We start from the raw sequence: 26,222 nt of genomic DNA, 5'->3' as shown, positions 1-26,222 counted from the left end.
TCCAACATTTTCTACTCCAGCATTCTCTCACACTATGATTTGTACCTCCACATCTAAAACATAACCCATGGTCCTTGAAGAAACCTATTCTGTCTTCAAAAGTAGCAAAAGTTCTACATTTTTTAGATGAATGGTTTGACTTATCACAAAATATACATGGTTTCCTAAGATTTGATTGTTTAAAGGGTTTCCTATTATTATATGAGTCCTCAGAACTATCTGACCTATCTGACCTATCTGATGAGCTAGAGTCTCTGTGTCTGTGTCTATGTTTATTATATCTGTGTGATTGTGATGCTCTGTGGTCCCTATCATTTCTTGAGTGTAATGTCTCGATCGTGTTGTGTTGTTTGTATGTTCTGTGATGTGGGTCTCTATCCCTATCTCTATACGCGCATCCTCGCGACCGGCTGTATGCTCCTCTATCTCTCTCATCTCTTTTTTCCCTGTTATCTACGAAAAAAGTTTGACCCTCTGATTTCTTATGACCTATCATATCCTTTTCTATTCTCTCCTCTCTATTGATTGTATCTTCAATTTTTTCTAAAATTTTATCTGTACTATCACACTTTGCGTCTCTGCTCAATTCTTCGTGTATCTTTCTAGGAAACTTTCTCTTAATGAGAACTTGTAATGCCATGGTTTCGGTATCAGTCACTCGTTTCAATGCTGCAACAATCGCAGCCACCTCGTTTATTGTCCGTCTCATACTCCCTACGTTTTCTCTAGCTGGTCTTAATTCTTCTAAACGGTCCCACAACATTAAGAATCTGTTATCCTTATTCTCGTAGTTCTTTTTAAGTCTTTCTATCGCCTCTTTAAAACAGTCTGCGCTGGTAAATATTCTTATCATATCTCCTGCTTTTCCTCTACACGCCTTCTTCAGTAGTGCAAACTTAACTATATCTAGTAACTCCATGTTTTCCTCTACTATGGGCTTAAATATATCATAAAACTCCGCCCAATTTTCCGGCTCCCCGTCAAAGTCTGGGACAGGGAGTGTTTTGTTAGAAATTAGTGCACTTCCTACTTTCTTCCTAACATACTCGATTCCCTCTTCTTCTATTCTATTTGATGTTCCATGAAATTTATCTTCTAAGTCTCTTATGGTTTCTACGTCAATTAAATTCTGGCTTGGTGATGCGAACACTATTTCTAAGGCCTCACACTCTTCCTTACTTTCCTCGAACCTTTCTATGACTGTTTTCATATTTAAAGCTATTTGCCTTTCTGTGTCGTCTATATCTTTTCCCCATTTTTCTATCAATACTGCCGCTTGTCTACCTAATACTGTGTTTACTGATAGTTTCCCTAACGCCTCTGTGGCTTTTTTTACTAATTCCTGTAAGTTTTCCCAATCAATTACTATCTCTCTATGTTTTTCGTAGCACGCCGTTCCTATTATCCCATAAATTTCTGTCGCCTCTTCTACCGTCGCTGTTGTTTTTGGTTTTTTAATTGCCTTAATATCGGCTTCGTATTCTTTTGCCTTCTGCACTATTGCTCTTATTTTAGCGCTAACTAAATTTTTTCCATTTATAACTAGCTCAGCCTCATTTTTAGTTGATTGCCTAGTTACGCGCTCTACTAAGCTCTCCCTGCTGTTCCTAACACTCATCTTTTTGCCACTTCTTACCACTTTTTACTAATTTCCTTGCCAGATTTTTTTTTAAACTCTCTCTTTGTCCGCTCTGTCTGTTACGTGTGTCCCGCTGTTCCGCCTAAAATTCCGCTCTCCCGTAATTCCGGTGTAAATTTCGCTGCGTTTTCCGCTGTTAGTAATCTCAATTCCGACGCGTATTCCGCTGTTAGATTTCCCAATTCCGCTGCGCGTTCCGCTGTACGTTTTCCGCCACCGCCGTTTGTTCCGCTGTTAGTTTTTCCGCTGTAATTTTTTTTTTTTTGCGATTCCGCTGTTAGTTTGCCACGTTTCCAAATTTTTCCAACCAATCTTTCTGCCTAACCAAGATTCTCACCATATACTTTTTAGTGCCTTAAGGGCGACTTATACCAAACACTTCTCACTTATACCTACTTACTCTAGACTTATCTTGACTTTTTATGCTCACTGAAGTGATATTCTTACTATTTCCAACTTTTCCACAAGTAAAATTTAAAATCACGTACCTTTTATTCTTTCTTATCCTATCCTTTAGGTCGATGCACCATAAAACGGTTTCAGTGGTGATTTAATATCAGTTTATTTAGGACGTTCTAATAGTATACAATAAGACTGAAGAATCAACAAGATTCTTTGAGAAGAAGTAAAGATACATTACATGGCCTAGCTATTTATACTTATGTTTCGGCTCCTTGCCTTCCTGATCCTCCTATCCTGCTCTGATATTTCGTCTGCGGAGGTGTTCATGATATGGTGTAATCTTCTGCTCCTCCTCTGCTCCACATGCCCTCTTCCAGTTGACCTCTTAACCACTGCTCCCGCAAATGACGTGGGCAGCTGTTCTTGTGGTATCTCTGTGGCACTTCCAAGCAACATGTGTTATCCTCCTTATCCTTGATTGATGAGTTGACTCGTCGGTCACGACAGTTTGTGTCAAATCGAAAACAGCCAAGTATCAAATAATCCAGCTTTTCAAAATGTTAGAAAAAATTAACTGAAACAGTAAGTGTAAACAATCCAGAAATTTTTACAGAGCCGGTTGTGTCGTCATGGACGGCGAGTTGATCTACATACCCACTCCATGTGTCTCCAGATTGTCCATTTCTGCAAATTTGGTCCGGCCAGGATCAGTGGAGTTCACTTATCGGTGAGTTGAAGAAAACATTCCGGTCTTTGAGTTTTTACTTGGGATTTTACCCGTTGAAGAATTTTAAATAGAGTCTGAGCAATAATTGGAAAAAATTTAATACTGCAGAATAATTCATAACGACTGAAATCACTGTCCAGAAACCGAGATATTAAATTACTAATAATCTGATATGTTTGGATTGAACTTTCTGTGACCCTGTGAAAAAAAGTTCAACAAATACAAAAACTCGAAGAAAAGAAGTTGCTGTTTCTTATCTTCAACTTTCCTTAAACTTATCTTAAACCAATCAATTGGTCTTCCTGTTGCACCTGACTATCTTGGAATATCAAAATAACTGACACTATTTTTTCACAAGCAGCTCACATTGAACCCAAATCCTTTCAAAACCTATTTTTTACATAGTCTTAGTAACTGGAAAACTTCCAACTGGAAACAAAAAAAACTTTTTCCAGGTTGTATCAGGACAGAATAACGTGGCGTCTAGTTTACTGCTCTTTTGAACTTCCTAATCTCCAAACTAATATCCTCGGTCTCAAATGTTTTTATCATCAGACATATCATCTATTTCAAACCTACTGTTGCAAAAAGTGTTCTTCGAATTTGAAGAAAACTTGAAACTGTTTCAATTAACTCACAAAGGGAAGACTTCCATATTTCCAGAATGCCCCGTAACAATCGTGCTCTCTCCATGCAAGTAGACATTCGTAACGAGCAATGTCAAAGTTACAATGACGTCGCCAAGTCAATGTTTTTGAAGTACACGAAAAAAGAGAAGGATGAAGAAGAGAGGAATGGAGACTGGAGGAACCGGAGAATTGAGTTGAAGTCGGGTGCCAATGTGATCTCATGGATTATTCAGAACAATCTGGGATACCAGGCATCCAGCCAACCCATTCATATTGATCGGATTGATGTACTAGGATTAGCATTCACAAGACAATGTACCGCCTGTCCACCGGGTACAAGTTCTCACGGAGGATCTGCAGAATGTATTCCATGCTCTCCTGGTCACTTCTCTTCCAAAGGGTCCTCTCAATGTGGAAAGTGTCCAGAATCTCAATACTCTGGATTCAAATCCGAGAAGTGTATTGACCGACCTCCTTGCCGTGTATCCGACTACTATCCAGTCCGTGAACCGTGTACAAACGGTTCAAGTCGGGCGGTCTACAAGAAAGTGTTACCGTCGATATGTCGAGATGACATGCCTTCTTCTACTAAACTCCCTCCACCAACTCCATGGAAGACGTGTCCGAAATGTAATCCCGGAATGGAGAAGAACAAATTGGGAGTCTGTGAATTCTGCAAGAAAGATTATTATTCGGATGGGAATTGTGAGTTTAAAAAAGTATTTTCTGTCTGATAATTTATAGAAGTGACTGGTGGAACTACAGTTATGATATCCTGGTTCCAATCATTTCTTGAGAGTATGTGGGGTTACCAAATTCTTAACTGTTACATAGAAGTAATATTAACCAGGGAAAACAGATAAAATTTGATTTTTGTGTTTATTGTGACAAATTAGTTGCATTGATTGTCAAAATAGAAAAGTTCGACTAATTGAAAGTTTAGCTTGGTTAAGTTTTTATCAGGAGCAAAGTTGTTCACTTATCAGCATTACTAGATACGAAGATAATCCTCCATGTTTCAAAATCATGCTTTGTACTAATCCATGTGATTGATATTAATGTAAAGGTGCAACTGTTACTCTATCCGGTTTACAATCAGTACCTGACTAGGGAATGACTTACACATAGGTTGGAGATACACAACATGACCTATATCGCTGGAAAGCTGACGTTTTCCTTATTCCGAATCTATATTCAGTTTTTGCAGTGGCCCTCCCAGTTTTGAGAAATTCGGCTCCAAAGTTAGGTTAAATTTTAGTGCTCAAACTCGAGTTGTCAACCCGCGTGTTGCCCTAAGGCGTAAACCCACTCGTAGGACAGTTAAAACAGCGGTTGAATGGTCGAGGGGGTTACAGGTGTGGTAGTAGGTGGACACTCTATGGTTCGATTCTTTGCATTTTTTCCTTCTTTTTTACTTTTTTGTAATCCTCGTTTTTGGGTCCCATGGTCATCACAATGTGTTAGAATCCGGTTTTTGAAGCTTTTCGAGTCTATATTGACTTTCTCCGACGATTTAAGACTTTTTTGAAGAAATTACTCTGCTTCTTATGCGGTGATTCAAAGTTAAAGTCGTAATGAAGATCTCTATCATGTAAACATGGAGGAATCTAATATTAAAACGCATTTTCTATTGTTTTTTTAAACTTTTAACGACATTTTTTCAAAAAAAAATTCCGACTGCCCACCATGGACTTGGTCACAGAAAAGTTGAATTTCTTGAAAAAAATAATTGTTCTTAAATTGTCGCAGAAAGTCAATATAGACTCGAAAAGCTTCAAAAACCGAATTCTAACACATTGTGATGACCATGGGACCCAAAAACGAGGATTACAAAAAAGTAAAAAAGAAGGAAAAAATGCAAAGAATCGAACCATAGAGTGTCCACCTACTACCACACCTGTAACCTCCTCGACCATTCATCACAGGCAAACCGCTCCGGATGAAATTTGGTCCAAACGCGGATGAACACTCGCGTCAAAACGATACCAAAAAAGACATCAAATTTGGTCCTAATTTGGACCAAATTTGATCCTCGGCGGTCGGCAGCGGAAAAATTGGGCAGGGGTTCCCCGGATCAGAATTTTCTGGTTCTTTCTAATCGTATATAGTTAAGAAGCAACAAACAATTGTATAAATGTACATCAATATTTATTTTATTCACACTCAAGTAAAAAAAAACATAGAAAAATTTAGAAAAGTTGTGGAAAATTCGAAGATTTGACAGTTTTGATTTTGATGTTGCTTCTTGGTCTGCTTCCAGGGCACGATCCAGATGTTGACGATAATCTGAAAAATGAGTTTATAGTTATGTATTATTCTTGGTGTTACTCATAAAGTGACATTTTTCAGTATAATTTGCCAAGGTTATTGAAAAGAATTTTGAAAACAAAAGATGGTTACTTCAACTTCGTAGAGCAAAGAATTTGGATTTTTGAAACGTCTTTTTTGCTCAAAATAGAAGTATGAACTCAAAAAATACAAAGATTTAGAATTTTGATTAAAAATTCCGAAAACTTACAAAAAATTCGGGATATTTCATTCAAATATTCTGTGTTTCAATTTCCTTTATAACCAAAAACGTTTATTCAAAATTTCGGAGTTTTTGTGTTATGCATAAGAACTTACAGTTATTGAAATGCTGCGTTAACACTTGCAAACCGGAATCCAATCATCGAAAACTTTTCTGAAAAGAAAATTGTTCAATTTTTCCAATTTTCGAAACAAAACTAACCTCTATGATTTTTGAATGGAGTAGTTCCTCTATTTAGTCCAACTGGTAGACCTCTATTGAATGTAGTTGACTGAAATGAACTTATTTTCGATGAAAACCGAAAAATCTTATATGAAAAACGAGAAAATAGAAGAAAATGAAATAAAAAGTGAAAATGAATGAGTGCCAACTCATCCACATTTGATCCTCGTTTCATCCTCGGCGCTTTAGAGATCCCCTCAAAAATGAGGACGCCCGCATCTGACCCGCGTTTCATCCTCAAAACGGCTTTGAGCCGCGTAGGATGAAATTAGGGCCACGTTTGGTTCTAATTTCGTCCTTCGCCCGCGTTTGACCCGCGTTTCATCATCAGCGGTTTGCCTGTGCAACCGCTGTTTTAACTGTCCTACGAGTGGGTTTACGCGTTAGGGCAACACGCGGGTTGACAACTCGAGTTTGAGCACTAAAATTTAACCTAACTTTGGAGCCGAATTTCTCAAAACTGGGAGGGCCACTGCAAAAACTGAATATAGATTCGGAATCAGGGAAACGTCAGCTTTCCAGCGATATAGGTCACGTTGTGTATCTCCAACCTATGTGTGAGTCATTCCCTAGTGAGATACAAAAATGGATCAATATCCCAAATTACCGGTTTCTCAACTGATACCTAGAAGTAATATTAACCATGGAAAACAGATAAAATTTGATACTTTTTCTAATTTAGTTGCCTTGAGTGCCAAAATGGATAAGTTTGGCTATTTGAAAGTTTAGATCAAGTTTTTATAATAATGAGCAAAGCCTCACTTATCGGCTCATTCAGACAAAAAAAAGAAAAGAAAATCCTCCATGTTTCAAAATCATGTTTTGTACCAATCCCTGTTTAGCTAATTCTAATCTCGCTTCGTCTTTTGTAGCTTGCGCCCGATGTCCAGTCGACACAGTACCAAACTACGGACTACAATACCAGAATTGGGAAGTTATGCCGCCAAAGTTGAGCAGTCGATGTGAATATATTTCTGAAGGTGAGTGAAAGTTTGTTTGACCGAGTACTCAATAAACTCATGTATCATTGAAACCTTAATTACGAAAGTGAAACTGTAACAATATTTCCAGACGTCGCAACTACTTGTAACATTGGCGACGCCTGGCTTCCTTCCGGTGACTCTCTCATCTCTGCTCCATCCCTTGAGCTTGGAATCGCCTTCGAACTGATTCTTTCGATAGAAGAGGGATTCTGGAACCCTCTTGCCCCTAAGCCATCCAAAACTATGAAAGTACCAGTAGCCCAAGTGACAATAGTATTCGAAACTTCCTGTGCTGATGAGTCATGCGCCCTCTACTTCATAGAAGACATGTCAGCTGGAATCAAAGGACAACGAGAATCATTCTATCACTTCCTCGCTGCATTTAATGGAACAAACAGTAAACGAGTCTGGAGTCATACTGTAACTAAAAACACTCCTGCCAGATTCATGGTAGCATTCTTACGGTCTGGAGTATCATCTGGAGAGGATAGAATCTCAGATGAAGCTAGAATCTACTCAATCAACGTTACCAATGTCGGACATCGTGGAGGACAAGGCGGCGGTGCATCTCAATGTCTGACATGCCCACATACTGCTGGAGGAGAGACGTGTGTGCCGTGTCCGGCTGGAAATTATATGCACGAAGTGACGAAATTGTGTGTGCCGTGTCCGGCTGGAAATTATATGCACGAAGTGACGAAATTGTGTGTGTCGTGTCCGGTGAACACGATTGTGAACGCTTCTTCGAGTAGAGTTGGAGTCGAGAGTTGTGTTCCGTGTGGACAAGGATTGACGTCGAAGGATGGAGTGGCGTGTACAGCTATTGGGAAGATTCAGTTGGATTCTGGAGGGAAGGATAACAATGAGACAAAGTTCACTTATGATTTTTCGCCGTTTGTTGGGAGGTAAGTCACTGTTTCGAAATGTTGCTATCACAAATATAGAAAATGTGAAACCTTAATAATGTTCTTCCAAACTTGGAATATTATAATTTCAGATCATGGAACATCTCTGGTGTCCGCGTATTCTCCCGAGAAGGCTCCGCCTACTATCATTTTTTCACTGTCGCCCTGTTCCCTCCTAATATCAAATGTCAGGAACAATACGATAATTTCGATATGATAGGATTACTGGACCAAGATAAAGAGGCTGTTGAAGGACTTGCTTGTCGAGTGACTGCACTGCCAACTCCTAGTTCGAATAGATCAAAAACTGCCTACGTGACTCCGTTGTTAGTGGCGAGTCGATTGGATTCAATCACTACCAGTCGGACTCATGGGAACACGAGTTTGAGTGATGAGGTGTTGGAGTATGGTGAGTTTAAGGAGGACAGTAACGTAATATATTCTGTTACAACCTATTCATAATCTGGTAGTACTAAAACAGTGAATAATTATATTTTATTATTCAGACAGCCATGACAACACGTCCCGCCCACTGGACGTTTTCTTCTGGTTCGACCCGGTTGCATCGCTTTCCTCCACGTGTCCGAATGGCAATCAACTCGTAGTTGTTGCTCGTTGTCTCCCAACCAAAAAACAAATGGAAATGCGTCTTCCACACAGTTGTCCCGATGGAACATGTGATGGATGTCTGTTCTTGGTGATCATGGAAACTGCGCAGGCGTGTCCAATTTGTGAATCGAATGACTATGAGACGATAAATGGAGAATGTGTTAATGGGAAGCAGACGATTCATAGTATTCCCAAAAAGTGAGTCCAGCGTATAAATTAATGAAAAAATATATTTCGATATAACTTTAGGAATTAAATGAAACAGTATAAAATATCAGTTCCTAACACAATTTCTCTATTCCAGACACTGCGTTATCACTGGCGCCGCCTCCCAAACGAAAGAAGTGGCTTGCAGTGCATTCACTGCCTTCCAAAAGACCATTCTGACTATTCTCGTCCTCTCAATGGTCCTCCTTTCGATTGGATTCATTTGCATTTGTAGAAGAAATCGACGACTGGAATACAAATATACGAGACTGATTGAGTCTCATACTGGAGAATTGCCAGCTGTCGAGACGTGTGGATTGGATGAGGATGAGGATGATGATGAGGTTGGTTTCACAGTTATTATAAATACGTATCATAAGAAAAATTCTTTTGAAGTTTTGAAACATTAGTGAAACTTTCATAAACTAGTAGATGATTATTAATTTTGCTGTTTCACAACTTGCAAAAATCTCTTCAATTTTCATTTTTAACGATTCGTCCGGGATATTGCCTTGGATATATTGTTAGATTTTATTTCCAGCTCCAAGACCGTGTAATCTTCTCAAAAGGGCGTCGTTCAGCTCCAAATAACTCGAGAACAACTCTTCGAGATCATCGTGAAAATGACAATGCTGCATTTATTTCTCTCGACAGTGAAGATTGATTCATACCGGTTCTAATTCCCTCCCCTTTTCCTGTTTTCTTTTGTTTTTTTGTGATTAGTCATATCCCATTTTTCTTCCCTCTGATTCTCTATAATTTTGTATTTTTGGGGTTCTACACACTCGCTAGAAAATGCCAAAATTTGTATTGTTTGTCACGTTTTTCTGTTTTTATTTTCGCGGTTTCGAATGAATGACCTAAATTGGTAAAATAATGAATATTGATAGAGATCTAATTGTCGACAAGGGATTTAAAAATGGAAAAATATTTATAAATGACTTACACATAGTCGAAGCAACAATATTTTGAGTTTGTCATTCCCTTTAATCAGTAGTTGAAAGTGCACTAATTTCATTAAAACATCGAATTACGGGAAGGAAAAGTGATTCTATTATTATTTCAAAGAAAAAAGTATATCAGAAGACATATCATTTTCCAGACGGTCTCTGCATAAAAACAGAAAAATGTGGTAAAAAAAACAGAAAAAAAAGAAAAATTCACGGTTTCTAATCTTATAAATTAAGGGAACTAGATTCGTGGGTACAGTCCGTGGTTACAATGAAATACGAGCAGAGATGATAGAATTATGCAAAGCATGAGTAAGAAAAAACTGAAAAAATTGTATAGTGTTTAGAGTATCGTGTCGAAAACAATGTCAGCCGAAATTTTCGACAAAAATCTAAAAAAGTCGTGCCGAAAATTCCGAAAAATGTCACGAAAACCGAAAATGTAGCTTATTAATCCGGAATAAACCGAAATGACATGAGTTTCATTTTATTTCGGCAAACCGAAAAAAAAATTTCCGAAAACCGAAAATTTCCGGTTTTCGATTTTTCGAAAATCGTGACATTCCGACACAATAGATTTCCGGAAAAATTAATATTTCGGAAATCGAGTCATTCCGGAAATATGTCAACGGAATTTCGGAATGAGGGACTGTGGCCGTGGCCTAGATTTCGCAAGCTTCGTGTACTCCACGCGGAAAACTATGAATGGAAAATTTTTCTTCGCATTTTTTCTTGTTTTATCTGGTTTTTTTTCGCATTATCAGCAATAAAAGACACTGTCAAGCAGAATTTATTATGTTCAAAGAAAAAAACCTTGAATGAGCGTCGATACAGAATTTTAGAGATCATTCAAAACGCAAGCAACAATTAAAAATGGAAGAAAGAACCTGTCAAAGAGAAAAAATCAACAAACTATTTCGAATAGAAGATAAAAAATAAACAAGAGAACAAGATAGAATAAAAAATATTAGATCGTGTTTGAAGTTGAAGCGACAGCTGGTGGTGCAGTGCTGGTAGACGGATCGATAGTAGATGGTGCAGGAACTGATGATACTATAGGCGAATTTTCGGATTCTCCGTCCGATTCAAAGTCACTTTCCTCATCATCTGAAGCAAGACTGAAAAACTTGGTTTAAATGGAGGAAAAAGCTGCCAATTCATACTTTAGCTGACCAAGAGCTGAATTCAACAACATGTCGTTGAGAGTTGTCGCTGTCAATCTGTTACGCTTGCACGACGAGAGAATGTCTCCACAGCGACTGAAAATAGGATTTTTGAACTTTTTTAGACATTTTTTTAGTATTGTATTACCTGAAGAGCCTCTCGACTTGAGCAGACGACATCGGAATCGAAAGGAAATGACTCGCCAAACGGGATAACTGAGGGAATCTCGTAGATTGCGTATGCCAGAAATGAAGAGGGGACGAGGTGACTGGAGGGCGAGCAGCACGAATCAAGGCCTCATATTCGACGATTTCGTTCTGAAATAGTGCATAATTCGCATCGATAAAAAACCTACCTTTGTAGTTCCAGATTGAGCAGACTCCGTTTGAGATTCCACATATCTAAGAAAATTGGAATCTGAAGTTTTTGATTTCTTCGGCGGCGGAGGAGAAGTTGTTGTCGTCGACGGAGAGCTGTCCCGAATGCTATCTGTAATGATTATATATAACTTTTTTAAGTGTCGTTACAAACCGTACCACAATAATTTTCAACTATTGCTTCAACATCTTCCCATTTTAACGAATTGATCACTCCCGGCATATATGCGTAACGTGGATCAACGAATGTAGCGATTAAACATGCATCATTCTCAAGATACCCAATGTAACTAAATTTTGAAAATTTTTCGTTAAAATCTAATATTTTTCAAACCGATTCAAAGTTTCGTCGGAGAGAAGACGAGTTATGGTTTTACGCTGCTCCAGTGATTTAATGAAATGATGAAGACTCGCGTATTGCACCAGAATAGAAGATGAGAAAGAATCATCTGTTTCTCCCTAAAAATTGATGAAAATAATGAGTTTTCTATAAAATAACAGAAACCTGAGAAATCGCTTCTAGATATGGACTCGTCACATTTACAAAATGTTCCAGCGCATCTTTTTCAGTAGAGTCAAGTAGAAATGTTTGAAAGTTTGACAACGAGCTGATACTTTGAAACTGAAATGAGAAATTAAGGATATTATGAAACGAATAAACGCATTTACATGATCCAGGTACGCCTTCGCTAGCATTGCAGATCCTCCCCATCTCGTGATGCAAAACGGGAGTGGAATTCGACCCGCAATCTTCAGCGCTGTAGATCTTCTAAATAAAAAAAAAAGAATTAATACTTTTAATTTTATAATTACTCTCTGAAAATAGTCCGATCGGTTTTCGAGCGAGACAAGTGGCTAGCCAGTTTGTTGACCTTGGCAAGGATTGGTGACATTGATGGCATCTCGGCAGCAGCTTTCAAGATTAGCGAAACAGAATGAGCAATACAGTGCACACTGAAAAATAATATTTGCATGTTTTCACTTTTTTCAAAGTTTCTCACTGATATAACGAATTTTTATCCAGAAAACATTTCAAGTTGCTGCCAGCATCACATATTCCTCCAATCACTTGCCCCATTTCGATGTCGAATTCTTGGAGAACTTCAGTAACCAAATCACCGACATTTTCTGCAGTGCTTTTTCCTTTCAACTGCCGAATACCAAGCAACTAAATAAAACAACTAAATAATAACTCATATTATTGATTGAAATCCTTACCGTCTTCTTGCGACGAAAACTTGAATCGATGTAGTACACATAGACAGCGTAGATTGCGACAGTCTCGAATTTTCCGTCCCATCCATCCACTGAGATGAAACACTTCTGTAAACAAATAAGTTAACTTATTCTTTACACCGAAATCATACATTCATCTGTAGCAGTTCAGTTTTTGTTCTTCTTTTGTATTCCTTTGAATTTTCGGATAATTTTCGACGAATAGCATCTGGTGACAATAATTCATAATCCGGGTCCAAACTACGACAGAACAATTTGAAGAATCTGTTCTTCACAAATCGGAAGGACACGTTGGAAGTACAGAACGCCCTAAAATATAAATATTGTTTTCCAATATTTTTGATTATTGACTTACAAGACCAGCGCATCATTTGCTTCAGAATGCGATCTCGGAGTTCGAATAATTGAACGATTACGAACGTATTTCTGAAAAATACTTCATGATTTCAGTGAATACTAGTTCCTCCAACAAACCGAGTTTTCCATTTTCCTCAGCTCTCGCGAATGGGAATTCCGAACGTGCACTATCATTCCAGAAGTCGAATGGGTGAATTTGTACACTTTATTGCATCTTGTACATTCCACGCTTTTATCTCCATTAATCTTTTTAAAAAAGCTCCAAACTACCGAATTTTCTGTTTTCGACGCCATGTGTAGGTGATTTGAATAAATTTTAGACGAATGCCTGAATTTATAAAAAAAATTCGTCATAAATCAACCAAAATGCGAAAAAAAACCAGATAAAACAAGAAAAAATGCGAAGAAAAATTTTCCATTCATAGTTTTCCGCGTGGAGTACACGAAGCTTGCGAAATCTAGGCCACGGCCACAGTCCCTCATTCCGAAATTCCGTTGACATATTTCCGGAATGACACGATTTCCGAAATATTAATTTTTCCGGAAATCTATTGTGTCGGAATGTCACGATTTTCGAAAAATCGAAAACCGGAAATTTTCGGTTTTCGGAAATTTTTTTTTCGGTTTGCCGAAATAAAATGAAACTCATGTCATTTCGGTTTATTCCGGATTAATAAGCTACATTTTCGGTTTTCGTGACTTTCATTGAATTTTTTTTTTCGATTTCCGGAACAAAATTTTCCGAAATCCGTGTCAACACGTCACTCTAATAGTGTTGTTAAACGAAAAGAAAAATATCCACTAGATGAATTCCAATCATTATAAGTTCTTCATTTTTAATCACTTATCATGGTAATGAAACTGCAATATTGTTGTGGTTGTTTAGGGTAAATGATTTATTTGATAAATATCAATCTTAACCTTTTTTCCTCTTATCCACTAAAATTTCTCGGTTATTGAATATTTTTATTAACAATATGAAGAAAGAAAACTATTATGTCGTTTCTCTAAATTATTACCGAGAAAATCTAACACCATCAGTTGCAATTTACACTTTCGTCACAAATCCCATACATAAGTTCTCCAGTTAAAAGGAACAGTTATGTCTTCAACATACACATTTCGTCAATAAACCGTTTTGGATATCAACCAATATTCATACATAGATGTGAATATCAAAAATGAGAAACGGGGAAAGTGTATTGATTCAACATCTACAATTGCTACGGGTGCCACCTTCAACGGGATGATTTGGCATTTGTTGGTGAGTTATAATGTTTCAGCTAATTCTCATTTTTGAGTTTGAAGTGGGTTAAGAGATTATCGAGTTTCTGGGCTCACTTCAATCAGCTTTCAAATGAAGTCAATATGTAGTTTCATTGTTTTTTTCTATATTGCCGCAACTGTTTCTGAAAAAGCCTAAAGCCTGAAAAGCCGTGTACAGTTTGCTTGAAATCTTGGAAAAAAGGTACTAATTCCGATTTCCACAAAACAGTTTAGAAAATCATTGTGAAACAGAGATCACTGGAATTAAAAGTATGAATTCGGAGTATCATCTCACTGACAGGAAAGTGTAAAATTCTTTGAATTCATCATTTGAAAGTCACAGGATTTCAAGTTTTTTCTAAAACTCAAATAGATGTGATCAATCGTAAGGAAAATAACAGAACTTACTTATGAATCAAATGAAACAGTACAATGTAAGCTATCCGCTTCTGATATTTGAAAATCGATTTTCCAAACTCATAATATTATGTTTTATCGGCACTACCAGATCTTTTCGAACTGAAAAATCTAAATGTTCTAGTTATAGTTATTTTCTATTATCTGTTTTCTTACTGTTTTCAACAAACCCGTTTCATGTATTTCACATATGTAACCAAATTCTCTTTTTTCAAGGCTATTCTGTTCAGAATAGATCCAATCCTTAAATTTTACACAAATTCATTTAAATAACACAAGAAATAAGAACCAGTGTATAGATCAAATTGTAGCAATCAGTGTTCATGTGTAAACCGGATTCATACTTGTCGTCAAGTAGTAGGACCAATAGACCAGATTGAAGAGAGCGAACATCTGGAATTAGAGACAATTGTGGGAAAACGTGGGGAAAGATGAATCATTTTTAACAAATATGAAAGAAAAATATAAATTCGATGAAGCATAATATTTTTTTAGTTTTCGCATTTTTGAAATGGTTTGATTAACTCGATTCGATACACGACTCGTACTCGACCTTCAATTAACTCCTAACTTTTCTTACGTCATAATGTGCCTGCTTTGAAAAAGTAGAAAAATTCTCTCACCGTTGGAAATAGCATACTGGCCACTCGATCTATCGATGCTCCGAGTTCACTTCCTTTTGCTCGTCGGGCACTCAATTCCACGAAACTTCTGAAAACAAGCTCCTAGATTATCAGTAGAGCGCATTTCCATACCTCCTAGATTCCAGATTAGGATGTCCCACCCCATTTGAATTCAAGTTCCCCACTGAACATCTCGCTTCTCGAAGTCGTTGGTCATGCATTTTATCGTTGTATGCCACAATGGCTAGTTCGATTAGAGAGAAGAATATGAATTTGGAAAATAGGAAGGATGCTTTTTTGTATTTAACTTCTGTTTCGGGGGTGAGACATTATTTTTGGATGTTCGGAAAACTGATTCGTTTGATCAAAGTCCTGATTTTTGTTTTAAAAAAATGAAAAAAATAGAACTCACCCAACACAACTGAACATCCAGATATCGATTGCTTTGACGTAGGAGGCCTGAAATACGTAAGAGATGATTTATGTTATGAATTCAAAAGGAAAGAAATGGAATTTATTGTCCTACGAAAGTCAATGCAATAATGTGAAAGATGTGTGCAACAGAAATATTTAATTTTTTAAAGTATTATTTTTTCAGGCGTCGCAGGAAAATGAAGGATAAATGAAATTCAAATTTAATGCACAATCATAAAAAATTTTGACAAGAATACCTGCAAATCTCTTTGCGGGTCCTATAGTTCATCTTACATATTTATTCACCCTTCTTGTTGTATGTTCTTATAGATTTCGCCCATTTCTTTTTTTTCTCTTTCGCACAACAAAAGATGAATAAATTATTATTATTAAATTGATTATAAACTATCCTTTTTGGTAGAAACTATATTCAAGGTTGAATGAAACCGAGTTTTCTATCAGAAAATATAATTTTTTTATTTTGAGGGTCGGTTTCGCTATTTCAAGGCAAGCTTTTTTTTGACATGCATCATTTTTGACATGAACGATAGTTACTTTATGCGTATCCAAAAATCATGATTCTGAAACACGCACTTATTGAAATTTGCCATAGAAAGACAATCGAAATCTCGGAAAATGAAATTTTTAAAACACGATGTTCTCACGTTGTAGAAAATAATCACATTTTCACAGAAGTTATTTGGCACCCTGATACAGTAAGATATTGGTACAAATTGTTTGCTTTTAGGCACTCGAAAAAAGGACAAATTGTGATTCCACGGCCTCCTGCAGAGGCCCTCTCAAAGTACTGTGCGCAGTGCATTGAGAGGGCCTCCGCTGGAGGCCGTGTGATTCCGGACGTGGCATTTTCTCAAACGTTGACTCAAATTTTAAAATTCACTGTCCGCTCGAATACGCAAACTCATGAATATCACTTGTTTTTTGCTCTCATACATTTCTTGTTAATTTGATTTTTTTGACAAACAACAACTCATGAATCTGAAACAGCAAGTTCTCAACTTAGGCAGTGACTTGACAATGTTACCAAACTGGAACGTTAATGCCATTAACGAAGAGACAGAAAGTGTGATTCTAGCAGGGAGTGCTTTCGTATCCATCCAGAAAGCAATCCATGATATGAATACAGATATGTAGGTGGGAAGATACATTTGAAGGATATAGAAACCGTAGAGACGTTCTAAGTGAATGGACACGGAGAGACGGTGCCACATTCCTGCGGTATAGGCCTGGAAGGTTTGGAAAGAATTAGAAATTATGATATCGTAGAAATGTTCATTATCTGTTTCAAATTCTCGATATAAAACAGAATAATTTCTTATTGTTAGTGTGTTAGATACAAATTTTCTCTTCTCACCTCCGTAATACTTCCATACGTGATATTCGTCATTCGAAAGTCCGGAAGATTATAGTCACTTCTTACTGTACACACCGGTGACCATTCCAACCATTGTAACTCCACGTCAGCAGCATTATAGGAGTAACTCTCGAAAACCAAGGAACATCTGATACTATCCAACGGGAAGTTTCTCAAATTCATCTGACACGGTGCCTCGGATCGAATACGGTAGTTTAGCCAGATGGTCCAGTTGGGAAATATCATGAGGAGGATGTTGGGTTTAGGGGAATCGTGCACTTTTGTGGATTTCGAGTTGACGATACAGACATTCGGGGACCACAGTTTTGGTTCCATGTCGTGATCGAGTGACAAGTTTTTTCGGCATGGGTCGAGGTGGGAGAAGGCTAGTCTGGAAGCACTTATGAATGAGCAAACGAAAAAAAATAGTGAGAAGGAAAATATCCATTATCTGACAAACAGAAAACATTTTCAGTTTCAGAAACCTGACTTTGAGTATTGATCTCAGGTATATTTCATTCGGTAATCGTGATTAAGGCTTTCATTCGGTCCACTTTTTGACCGACCTGACCGACCGCCGACCCGACCGACCCCCGACCGACCGATCGCCAACCTACGCAATTTTTCTGTCTGCATGCGCCATATTCGACGACAATTTTTGAAAAAAGAAATCGTCTGAAAACTGGCATTTTTCCGGGCAAGGATGACAAAAAATGAAATAAATTTGGAATAATTTGAACAGAATTAGTACTTGCAACAATTTTTGGCTCCGGGACGTTTCGACACCAGACATTTCGACACCGCGACATTTCGACACCAGACATCACCGAATTGTCTGTCAAGTTGGAGAATGTGGAATTGGAATCGAAGAAGATATACTATCAACTGAAAGTGCTCCAGAAAAGTGGTTAAGCCGCTCCTCACTAAACCTGTGTACTATTAACTTCTAAGCCGGGGATAAACAAGCAAAATATCAACAAATATGTATTGGTGAGTTTTAATTTTTTGAATAATTTTTTAACGGAGCACGATTAAATACTGTTCGGTTTTCAAAATAAGCAATTTATAGGGAAACAGAAACGGCTAGTTTTGTAATTTTTTGAGCATTATAGAGTGTATCTATCAATTGCAACGCATTTTTCTGTCCATTGATGAACACCACACAGTCTCCCAAACCCCGAAAAACAACTGCAAGCGAAAATTCTCAGTGGAGCGCAAAGGCCGCGCGCTACAGTAGTCAGAAATATTTTTTTAGTTAATTTTTCAACTGAAAATTTTGATTTTATTTTAATTACGAGCAATAAAGGAAATAAATAGTGGAAATTGTCCATAACAAAAAACGAGAAAGGCAAAAACAACATTTCGGAAAAAAGAAAACTATTTTTGGAGCAAAAATGAAGGCGCTGATACAGATCGAAGTGTTGGCCTGAAAAATCAGTTTTTTCAATATTTCTCGAAACTTATTCGACAAAAAAGTGACCCATCCATCAGAAATGAAGATCTATTTATTGTGGATTTTTTGAGCTATAATTGAGATGGAAACGTCAAGAAATAGAGAGCTGGATACAGTTTGAAGTCGAGAATTCGCCAAAAAAGTTTCTGTGGTAAAAGGGGTTTTCTTAGAAAAATTATCAAATGCAACACTCAAAAGACATGATGTCATGGTTTTTAGAAAAATAATTGTTTTTCCTTGATGTATTCATCACATTAACCTTTTTTGAAGTGACTTTTTCATCTTTAGCTTTACGCTAAAAATTTAAAAATTCACTTTTAGACCTGCAAATTTCTCAAATTTTTCGTTTCGTGAGGGGAGATCGAAAATTTCCTTGCAGTTCTTACTCGGAGTCTGGGAGACCGTGCACCATGAAACAGAAAAAATACAAAGTTTGATACACGGTTTTTTATGCTCAAATTTTCAAAATCTGGAGAAAATCTTGATTTTTTCAAGAGCGATTTCAAGTCAGAGTTGCAACGGGCCGGGCCGGGCCAAAATCAAAATTTCTCCGGCCCGGCCCGGTTCGGCCCGGTTCGGCCCGGATTTTCAGTACTAAAAAAAATTCAAATTTTTTTTCGAAAATTTTCCGATTTTTTTGGAAAAAAATTTTAAAGGGGGACACAACTACTTCTAAACTAAGGGTTTTTGATATGAATCGATTCAGAAAGCCAGGAAAAAGATACATTTCTTTTGGTTTCATGTCTGAAGCGAGTTATGAGACCTCAAAATGTCAAAAATATTTTCAAAAATTCTTAAGAAATTTCTTTCGAAAAATGAACATTTATGAATGCATTTCACGTTCAGACGAGGATAATTTCTATTGACATGTACTGAAAAAATGACGACGGGGAGCGATTTTTGGAATTTTGAGGTCTCATAACTCGTTTAAAACTGATTTTTTGATATTCTTGAGAAAAAATTTGGAAAATTTTCAGACAAAAAAATTATTGAAAAAAAATTCAAGTGAAAAAAAATTCAAAAATTCAAATCCGGGCCGGCACTTTCTCGGCCCGGCCCGGAATTTTGCAAGTATGTTTCAAGTAGCAACACTCAAGAGTAGTTTTTGAAAACATTTAGTAAATTCGTTGCAGTTTCAAAATTGGGAGAAATCTTGAGATTTTTAATTTTAATTCAATATATATACCTCAAATTGTCGTGAATAAATGGAGAGATCATTAGTCCAAAATTATAGGCTTTCTAGTTTTGAAAGTTGAATTTCAAAATTTCAAAAACTGGATTTCTATATGGCATTAGAAATTGGATCTATTTGCAAATTTCAATTCATTTTAAAACTGCAAAAATAGTGTTCTGCAAATTTTTTGTTGTTGGTTGAACAAAAATTCCGTAGCCTGGCCATCCCGTTTTGAATCAATATATTTTGAGTATTTCTGACTAAAAATTTAAAATTTAATCAGAAGTGAATATTTATGGTAATTTAAGCACTTTTACTCTGAAATTTCGAAAAATTGCAAAAAAAAGTTTGTTTAAAAATCCGGGGCCGAGAGAAAACTCAACCGCTTTTGGCAAGTTTGATATAAATTTAATTTTTAATTGCCAGAATATGACCCACAATGAGAAAAACGTAAATCTTAAAGTACTTGATAGAAACTTCCTGAAATCTCGAACTAATCACATTCCCTTTCATTTCGTGTTTCTGAAAATACTGAAACTCACAACATTCTCTATCTCACCACTGGACTCTAGAAATTCTTCCCATTTTAATCCCTTCCAACGCACCATCTTTTCATCCTCAATTTCATCTCTTATTCCAAAATAACAAATCAGAAAAAAGTACATTTCTCTATCTCTCATCTTTTTCATTTTCATCTTTTCATCTTCTTTGTTGACACACGGCTCATATGGAAAACCAACCACACCCTCTAGGGGGAAGGATCAGAGGTTAATTTGGAATGGACAGAGGGGATAATTAACTAGGGAAGGCCTCGGGGTGACCGTGGAGTTATGGAACGTGACATATATCATTGGAAAGCTGAGAGAACGCTGATTCCAAATATATATTCAGTTTTTGCCCTCGAGGCCTGGTATTCGAGAAAAACAGGGTCAAAGTAAGGAAAAATGACAAATTATTGCCTTTCTAACACGCGAAAAAATTTTTGCAATTTTTTTTGCAATTTTCGCGTGTTAAAAAGGCAATAATTTGTCATTTTTCTGAACTTTGACCTTGTTTTTCTCAAATACCAGACCTCGAGGGCAAAAAACTGAATATATATTTGGAATCAGCGTTCTCTCAGCTTTCCAATGATATATGTCACGTTCCATAACTCCACGGTCACCCCGAGGCCTTCCCTAGTAAGGGTGGAAGATAGAAAAATAGATTTTGGATTTTGCTAAAGAGTCAGTAAATCAATTGTCCAGAACTCAAACATGACATAAAATTGAAACAGTTCTTTTTTGTATTTCAGTATTCATATCACGTCCCTCCTGTTCATATTATACTCCTTCACTACATGCCAACAAATTTGCACGGATCAGGATTACGAGTTCACGTATACAAACTGCGATGAGAATGGAGAGAGATGGAGGGTTGCAGTGCCACGTAGTGGAATGCAGTGCTCGAATCTGCCAACTCCGAGAAGAGGCTTGAATTGCTGTGAGTTTATTATCCATTCAAATTGTATTGGGTCAAAAATGTCGCCTCATGTTTCAGTAATCCGTTCCGTAATACACATTTTCTATTTTCTCGGTATCATTAAAATCCAAAATGACTAAAATTATAAAACCTTATTGTGACAGTAAAACCTATTAAAACTTTTTCCAGCCTTCTCGTGTGAACCCGGTCACTACCTCGACCTAGACAGCCAACACTGTCGTCCCTGTAACCCTGGATTCTTCAGTTTGGGAGGTGGTATCAGATACGAGGAGTTTATCACATTACCCAGTGGTTTCTCAGTGGATAATATGGATTCCAACCCGGATACACAGTTTTCAAGTAAACAGAGTCAAGTGGTGGAATGTCCGAAAGAGTGAGTTTGTGTGAAATCAACAAAAAAAAACGAGAACATCAAACAGTGTTGTTTCTATTTTTGTCAATAAACGGAAACAGTAAGCCCAAACAATCTGGAAATTTTTACAGAGCCGGTTGGGTGGTCAAGGACGGCGAGTTGATCTACATACCCACTCCATGTGTCTCCAGATTGTCCTTTTCTGCAAACTTAGTCCGGCCAGGATCCGTGGAGTTCACTTATCGGTGAGTTGAAGAAAACATTCCGGTTTTTGAGTTTTAACTTGGGATTTTACCCGTTGAAGAATTTCGAATATATCGAATAGAGTCTGCGCAATAATTGGAAACAATTTAATACTGCAGAATAATTCATAACGACTGAAATTACAGTCCAAAAACCGAGATATTAAATTATTGATAATCTGATATGTTTGGATAGGACTTTCTGTGACCCTGTGAAAACAGTTCAACAAAAACAAAAACTCGAAGAAAAGAAGTTGCCGTTTCTCATTTCCAACTTTTCTGATGCTTTTCTTAAACCAATTAATTGGACTTCCTGTTGCACGTGACTATCTTGGAATATCAAAATAACTGACACTATTTTTTCACAAGCAGCTGACATCGAACCCAAATCCGGTCGAAACCTTTTTCTTTTTACATAGTCTTAGTAACTGGAAAACTTCTTTTCTCAGGTTGTACCCAGACAGAATAACGTGGCGTCTATTTTGCTGCTCGAACTTCCTAATCCCCAAACTGATATCAAAACTTGAAGACCACTTGAAACTGCTTTGAGGATTAACTACGAACTTTTATATGTATTTCCAGAATGCCCCGTAACAACCGTGCTCTCTCCATGCAAGTAGACATCCGTAACGAGCAGTGTCAGAGTTACAACGATGTTGCCAAGTCAATGTTTTTGAAGTACACGAAAAAAGAGAAGGATGAAGAAGAGAGGAATGGAGACTGGAGGAAACGGAGGATCGAGTTGAAGTCGGGTGCCAATGTGATCTCATGGATTATTCAGAACAATCTGGGATACCAGGCATCCAGTCAACCTATTCATATTGATCGGATTGATGTACTAGGATTAGCATTCACAAGACAATGTACCGCCTGTCCACCTGGAACAAGCTCCCCCGGAGGATCTGCAGAATGTATTCCATGCTCCCCTGGTCACTTCTCTTCTAAGGGATCATCCCAATGTGGAAAGTGTCCAGAATCTCAATACTCTGGATTCAAATCCGAGAAGTGTATTGACCGACCTCCTTGCCGTGTATCCGACTACTATCCAGTCCGTGAACCGTGTACAAACGGGTCAAGTCGGGCGGTCTACAAAAAAGTGTTACCGTCGATATGTCGAGATGACATGCCTTCTTCTACTAAACTCCCTCCACCAACTCCGTGGAAGACGTGTCCGAAATGTAATCCCGGAATGGAGAAGAACAAGTTGGGAGTCTGCGAGTTCTGCAAGAAAGACTATTATTCGGATGGGAATTGTGAGTTAAAAAAGTATTTTCTGTCTGATCATTTATATAAGTGAGTGGAGGTACTACAGTTATGATATCCTGGTTCCAATAAGTCCTTGAGATACGACAGAGGGTCAGTACGTGGGGTTACCAAATTCTTAACTGTTACATAGAACTAATATTAACCATGAAAAACAGAGAAAATTTGATTTTGGTAGAAATTTAGCCGGCTTGAGTGTCAAAATGGTTTAATTTGATTATGTGAAAGTTTTGCGGGGTCAAGTTTTTATAATCAGGAGCAAAATTGTTCACTAATCAGCATTATCAGATAGGAAGATAATCCTCCATGTTTCAAAATTATGGTTTGTACCAATCACTGCTTAGCAAAGTCTAATCTGGGCAATCCATTTAGTTTTGAAATTTTTCTAGCTTGCGCCCGCTGTCCAGTCGACACTGTACCAAACTACGGACTACAATACCAGAACTGGGAAGTTATGCCACCAAAACTGAGCAGTCGATGTGAATATATTTCTGAAGGTGAGTGTAAAGATCACAGGATGGAATTGGTTAATCAGGGAACTCCTGTATCATTCAAATTTTTATTACCAACATGAAACTGTAACAATATTTTCAGACGTCGCAACTACTTGTAACATTGGCGACGCCTGGCTTCCTTCCGGTGGCTCTCTCATCTCTGCTCCATCCCTTGAACTTGGAATCGCCTTCGAACTAATTCTATCAATTGAAGAAGGATTCTGGAACCCTCTTGCCCCGAAACCATCCAAAACTATGAAAGTACCAGTGGCTCAAGTGACAATAGTATTCGAAACTTCATGTGCTGATGAGTCATGCGCCCTCTACTTTATAGAAGATATGTCAGCTGGTATCAAGGGACAACGAGAATCATTCTATCACTTTCTCGCTGCATTCAACGGAACAAACAGTAAACGAGTCTGGAGTCATACTGTAACTAAAAACACTCCTGCCAGATTCATGGTAGCATTCTTACGGTCTGGAGTGTCATCTGGAGAGGATAGAATCTCAGATGAAGCTAGAATCTACTCAATCAACGTGACAAATGTCGGGCATCGTGGAGGACAAGGCGGCGGGGCATCTCAATGTCTGACATGTTCACATACTGCAGGAGGAGAGACGTGTGTGCCGTGTCCGGCTGGAAATTATATGCACGAAGTGACGAAATTGTGTGTATCGTGTCCGGTGAACACGATTGTGAACGCTTCTTCGAGTAGAGTTGGAGTCGAGAGTTGTGTTCCGTGTGGACAAGGATTGACGTCGAAGGATGGAGTGACGTGTACAGCAATTGGGAAGATTCAGTTGGATTCTGGAGGGAAGGATAACAATGAGACAAAGTTCACTTATGATTTCTCGCCGTTTGTTGGAAGGTTAGTGAAATTTTCAATAGTGGATCACTATTTCAAAATTTTGATATCACTAATATGGAAAATGTGAAACCTTAATAATTTCTTTTCGAGTAGAAGTCTTTCAGATCATGGAACATCTCTGGTGTCCGCGTATTCTCCCGAGAAGGCTCCGCCTACTACCACTTCTTTACTGTCGCCATGTTCCCTCCTAACATCAAATGTCAGGAGCAATACGATAATTTCGATATGATAGGATTACTGGACCAAGATAAAGAGGCTGTTGAAGGACTCGCTTGTCGAGTGACTGCACTGCCAACTCCTAGTTCGAATAGGTCCAAGACGGCCTACGTGACTCCGTTGTTAGTGGCGAGTCGGTTGGATTCAATCACTACAAGTAGGACTCATGGGAACACGAGTTTTAGTGATGAGGTGTTGGAGTATGGTGAGTTGTTACAACCTACTCATAATCTGGTAGTACTAAAACAGTAAATAGTTAAACAACATTATTCAGACAGCCACGACAACACGTCCCGCCCACTGGACGTCTTCTTCTGGTTCGACCCGGTTGCATCGCTCTCCTCCACGTGTCCGAATGGCAATCAACTCGTAGTTGTTGCTCGTTGTCTCCCAACCAAAAAACAAATGGAAATGCGCCTTCCACACAGTTGTCCCGATGGAACATGTGATGGATGTTTGTTCTTGGTGATCATGGAAACTGCGCAGGCGTGTCCAGTTTGTGAATCGAATGACTATGAGACGATCAATGGAGAATGTGTTAATGGGAAGCAGACGATTCATAGTATTCCGAAAAAGTGAGTTGATCTGGGAGGATGAGATAGAAAAGAATCAATGAGAAAAAAGATTTGGAAGCGACTTTCAGAATTAGATGAAACTTTATAAAAATTCAGTTCTTATTTAACACAAATCTATATTCCAGACACTGCGTGATCACTGGCGCCGCCTCCCAAACGAAAGAAGTCGCTTGCAGTGCATTCACTGCCTTCCAGAAGACCCTTCTGACTATTCTTGTCCTCTCAATGATCCTCCTATCGATTGGATTCATTTGTATTTGTAGAAGAAATCGACGACTGGAATACAAATATACGAGACTGATTGAGTCTCATACTGGAGAATTGCCAGCTGTCGAGACGTGTGGATTGGATGAGGATGAGGATGATGATGAGGTTGGTTTCACAGTAATTATGGAAATATCATAAGAAAATTTTATTTTGAAGTCTTGAAACAATTGTGAAACATAAATTAGTATAAATACTAATTTTGCTGTCTCACATCTTGCAAATAACGTTTCGAGTTTTACTTCAAACGCTTAGTTTCTATTCTGATCATTTTCATTTCCAGCTCCAAGACCGTGTAATCTTCTCGAAAGGCCGTCGTTCAGCTCCGAATAACTCGAGAACAACTCTTCGAGATCATCGTGAAAATGACAATGCTGCATTTATTTCTCTTGACAGTGAAGATTGATTCATACCGGTTCTAATTCCCTCCCCTTTTCCTGTTTTCTTTGGTTTTTTGTGATTAGTCATATCCCATTTTTCTTCCCTCTGATTCTCTATATTTTTGTCTTTTTGGGGTTCTGCACACTCGCTAGAAAATGCCAAAATTTGTATTGTTTGTCACGTTTTTCTGTTTTTATTTTCGCGGTTTCGGATAAATGACGTAAATTGATAAAATGATGATAATTTATTATTTAGTCGACAATGCATCAAAAAATCGTATAATATTTATAAATGAGTTACACAGAGCCGAAGTAACAATGTTTTGAGTTTGTCACTTCCTTTAATCAATAGCTGAAAGTGTAATTATTTCATTAAAACATCACATACCGAGATGCAATGAATCGTGGATATATTATTTCAATGAATAG

General features: G+C 37.8%; 4 protein-coding genes across 4 annotated transcripts; 2 read left to right on the top strand and 2 right to left on the bottom strand.

Moving 5' to 3' along the window:
• Positions 1-3,432: 3,432 nt before the first annotated feature.
• Positions 3,433-9,517, top strand: GCK72_012674 (uncharacterized protein; the record flags this gene model as incomplete). Its single annotated transcript, XM_053729306.1, has 7 exons — positions 3,433-4,102; positions 6,992-7,129; positions 7,221-8,037; positions 8,130-8,446; positions 8,544-8,844; positions 8,951-9,197; positions 9,395-9,517. 7 exons carry the CDS (start codon positions 3,433-3,435, stop codon positions 9,515-9,517), a joined length of 2,613 nt encoding a protein of 870 aa, XP_053584078.1.
• A 1,253-nt stretch (positions 9,518-10,770) lies between these two features.
• Positions 10,771-13,066, bottom strand: GCK72_012673 (uncharacterized protein; the record flags this gene model as incomplete). The annotated part of the gene is made up of 13 exons (XM_053729305.1): positions 10,771-10,921; positions 10,967-11,062; positions 11,115-11,368; positions 11,499-11,634; positions 11,679-11,803; positions 11,850-11,966; positions 12,014-12,113; positions 12,158-12,298; positions 12,346-12,512; positions 12,563-12,667; positions 12,712-12,889; positions 12,936-13,006; positions 13,055-13,066. 13 exons carry the CDS (start codon positions 13,064-13,066, stop codon positions 10,771-10,773), a joined length of 1,653 nt encoding a protein of 550 aa, XP_053584077.1.
• A 1,875-nt stretch (positions 13,067-14,941) lies between these two features.
• GCK72_012672 (uncharacterized protein) lies at positions 14,942-17,368 on the bottom strand (the record flags this gene model as incomplete). Its single annotated transcript, XM_053729304.1, has 4 exons — positions 14,942-15,013; positions 15,656-15,702; positions 16,703-16,904; positions 17,033-17,368. 4 exons carry the CDS (start codon positions 17,366-17,368, stop codon positions 14,942-14,944), a joined length of 657 nt encoding a protein of 218 aa, XP_053584076.1.
• A 646-nt stretch (positions 17,369-18,014) lies between these two features.
• GCK72_012671 (uncharacterized protein) lies at positions 18,015-25,819 on the top strand (the record flags this gene model as incomplete). Its single annotated transcript, XM_053729303.1, has 11 exons — positions 18,015-18,022; positions 20,951-21,138; positions 21,307-21,511; positions 21,622-21,735; positions 22,315-22,985; positions 23,385-23,492; positions 23,590-24,358; positions 24,463-24,779; positions 24,849-25,149; positions 25,275-25,521; positions 25,697-25,819. 11 exons carry the CDS (start codon positions 18,015-18,017, stop codon positions 25,817-25,819), a joined length of 3,051 nt encoding a protein of 1,016 aa, XP_053584075.1.
• Positions 25,820-26,222: the final 403 nt, after the last annotated feature.

The sequence above is a fragment of the Caenorhabditis remanei genome, chromosome IV, assembly GCF_010183535.1.
Source record: "Caenorhabditis remanei strain PX506 chromosome IV, whole genome shotgun sequence".
Lineage (NCBI taxonomy): Eukaryota > Metazoa > Nematoda > Chromadorea > Rhabditida > Rhabditidae > Caenorhabditis > Caenorhabditis remanei.
This window is presented reverse-complemented; position numbering and strand designations above follow the sequence as displayed.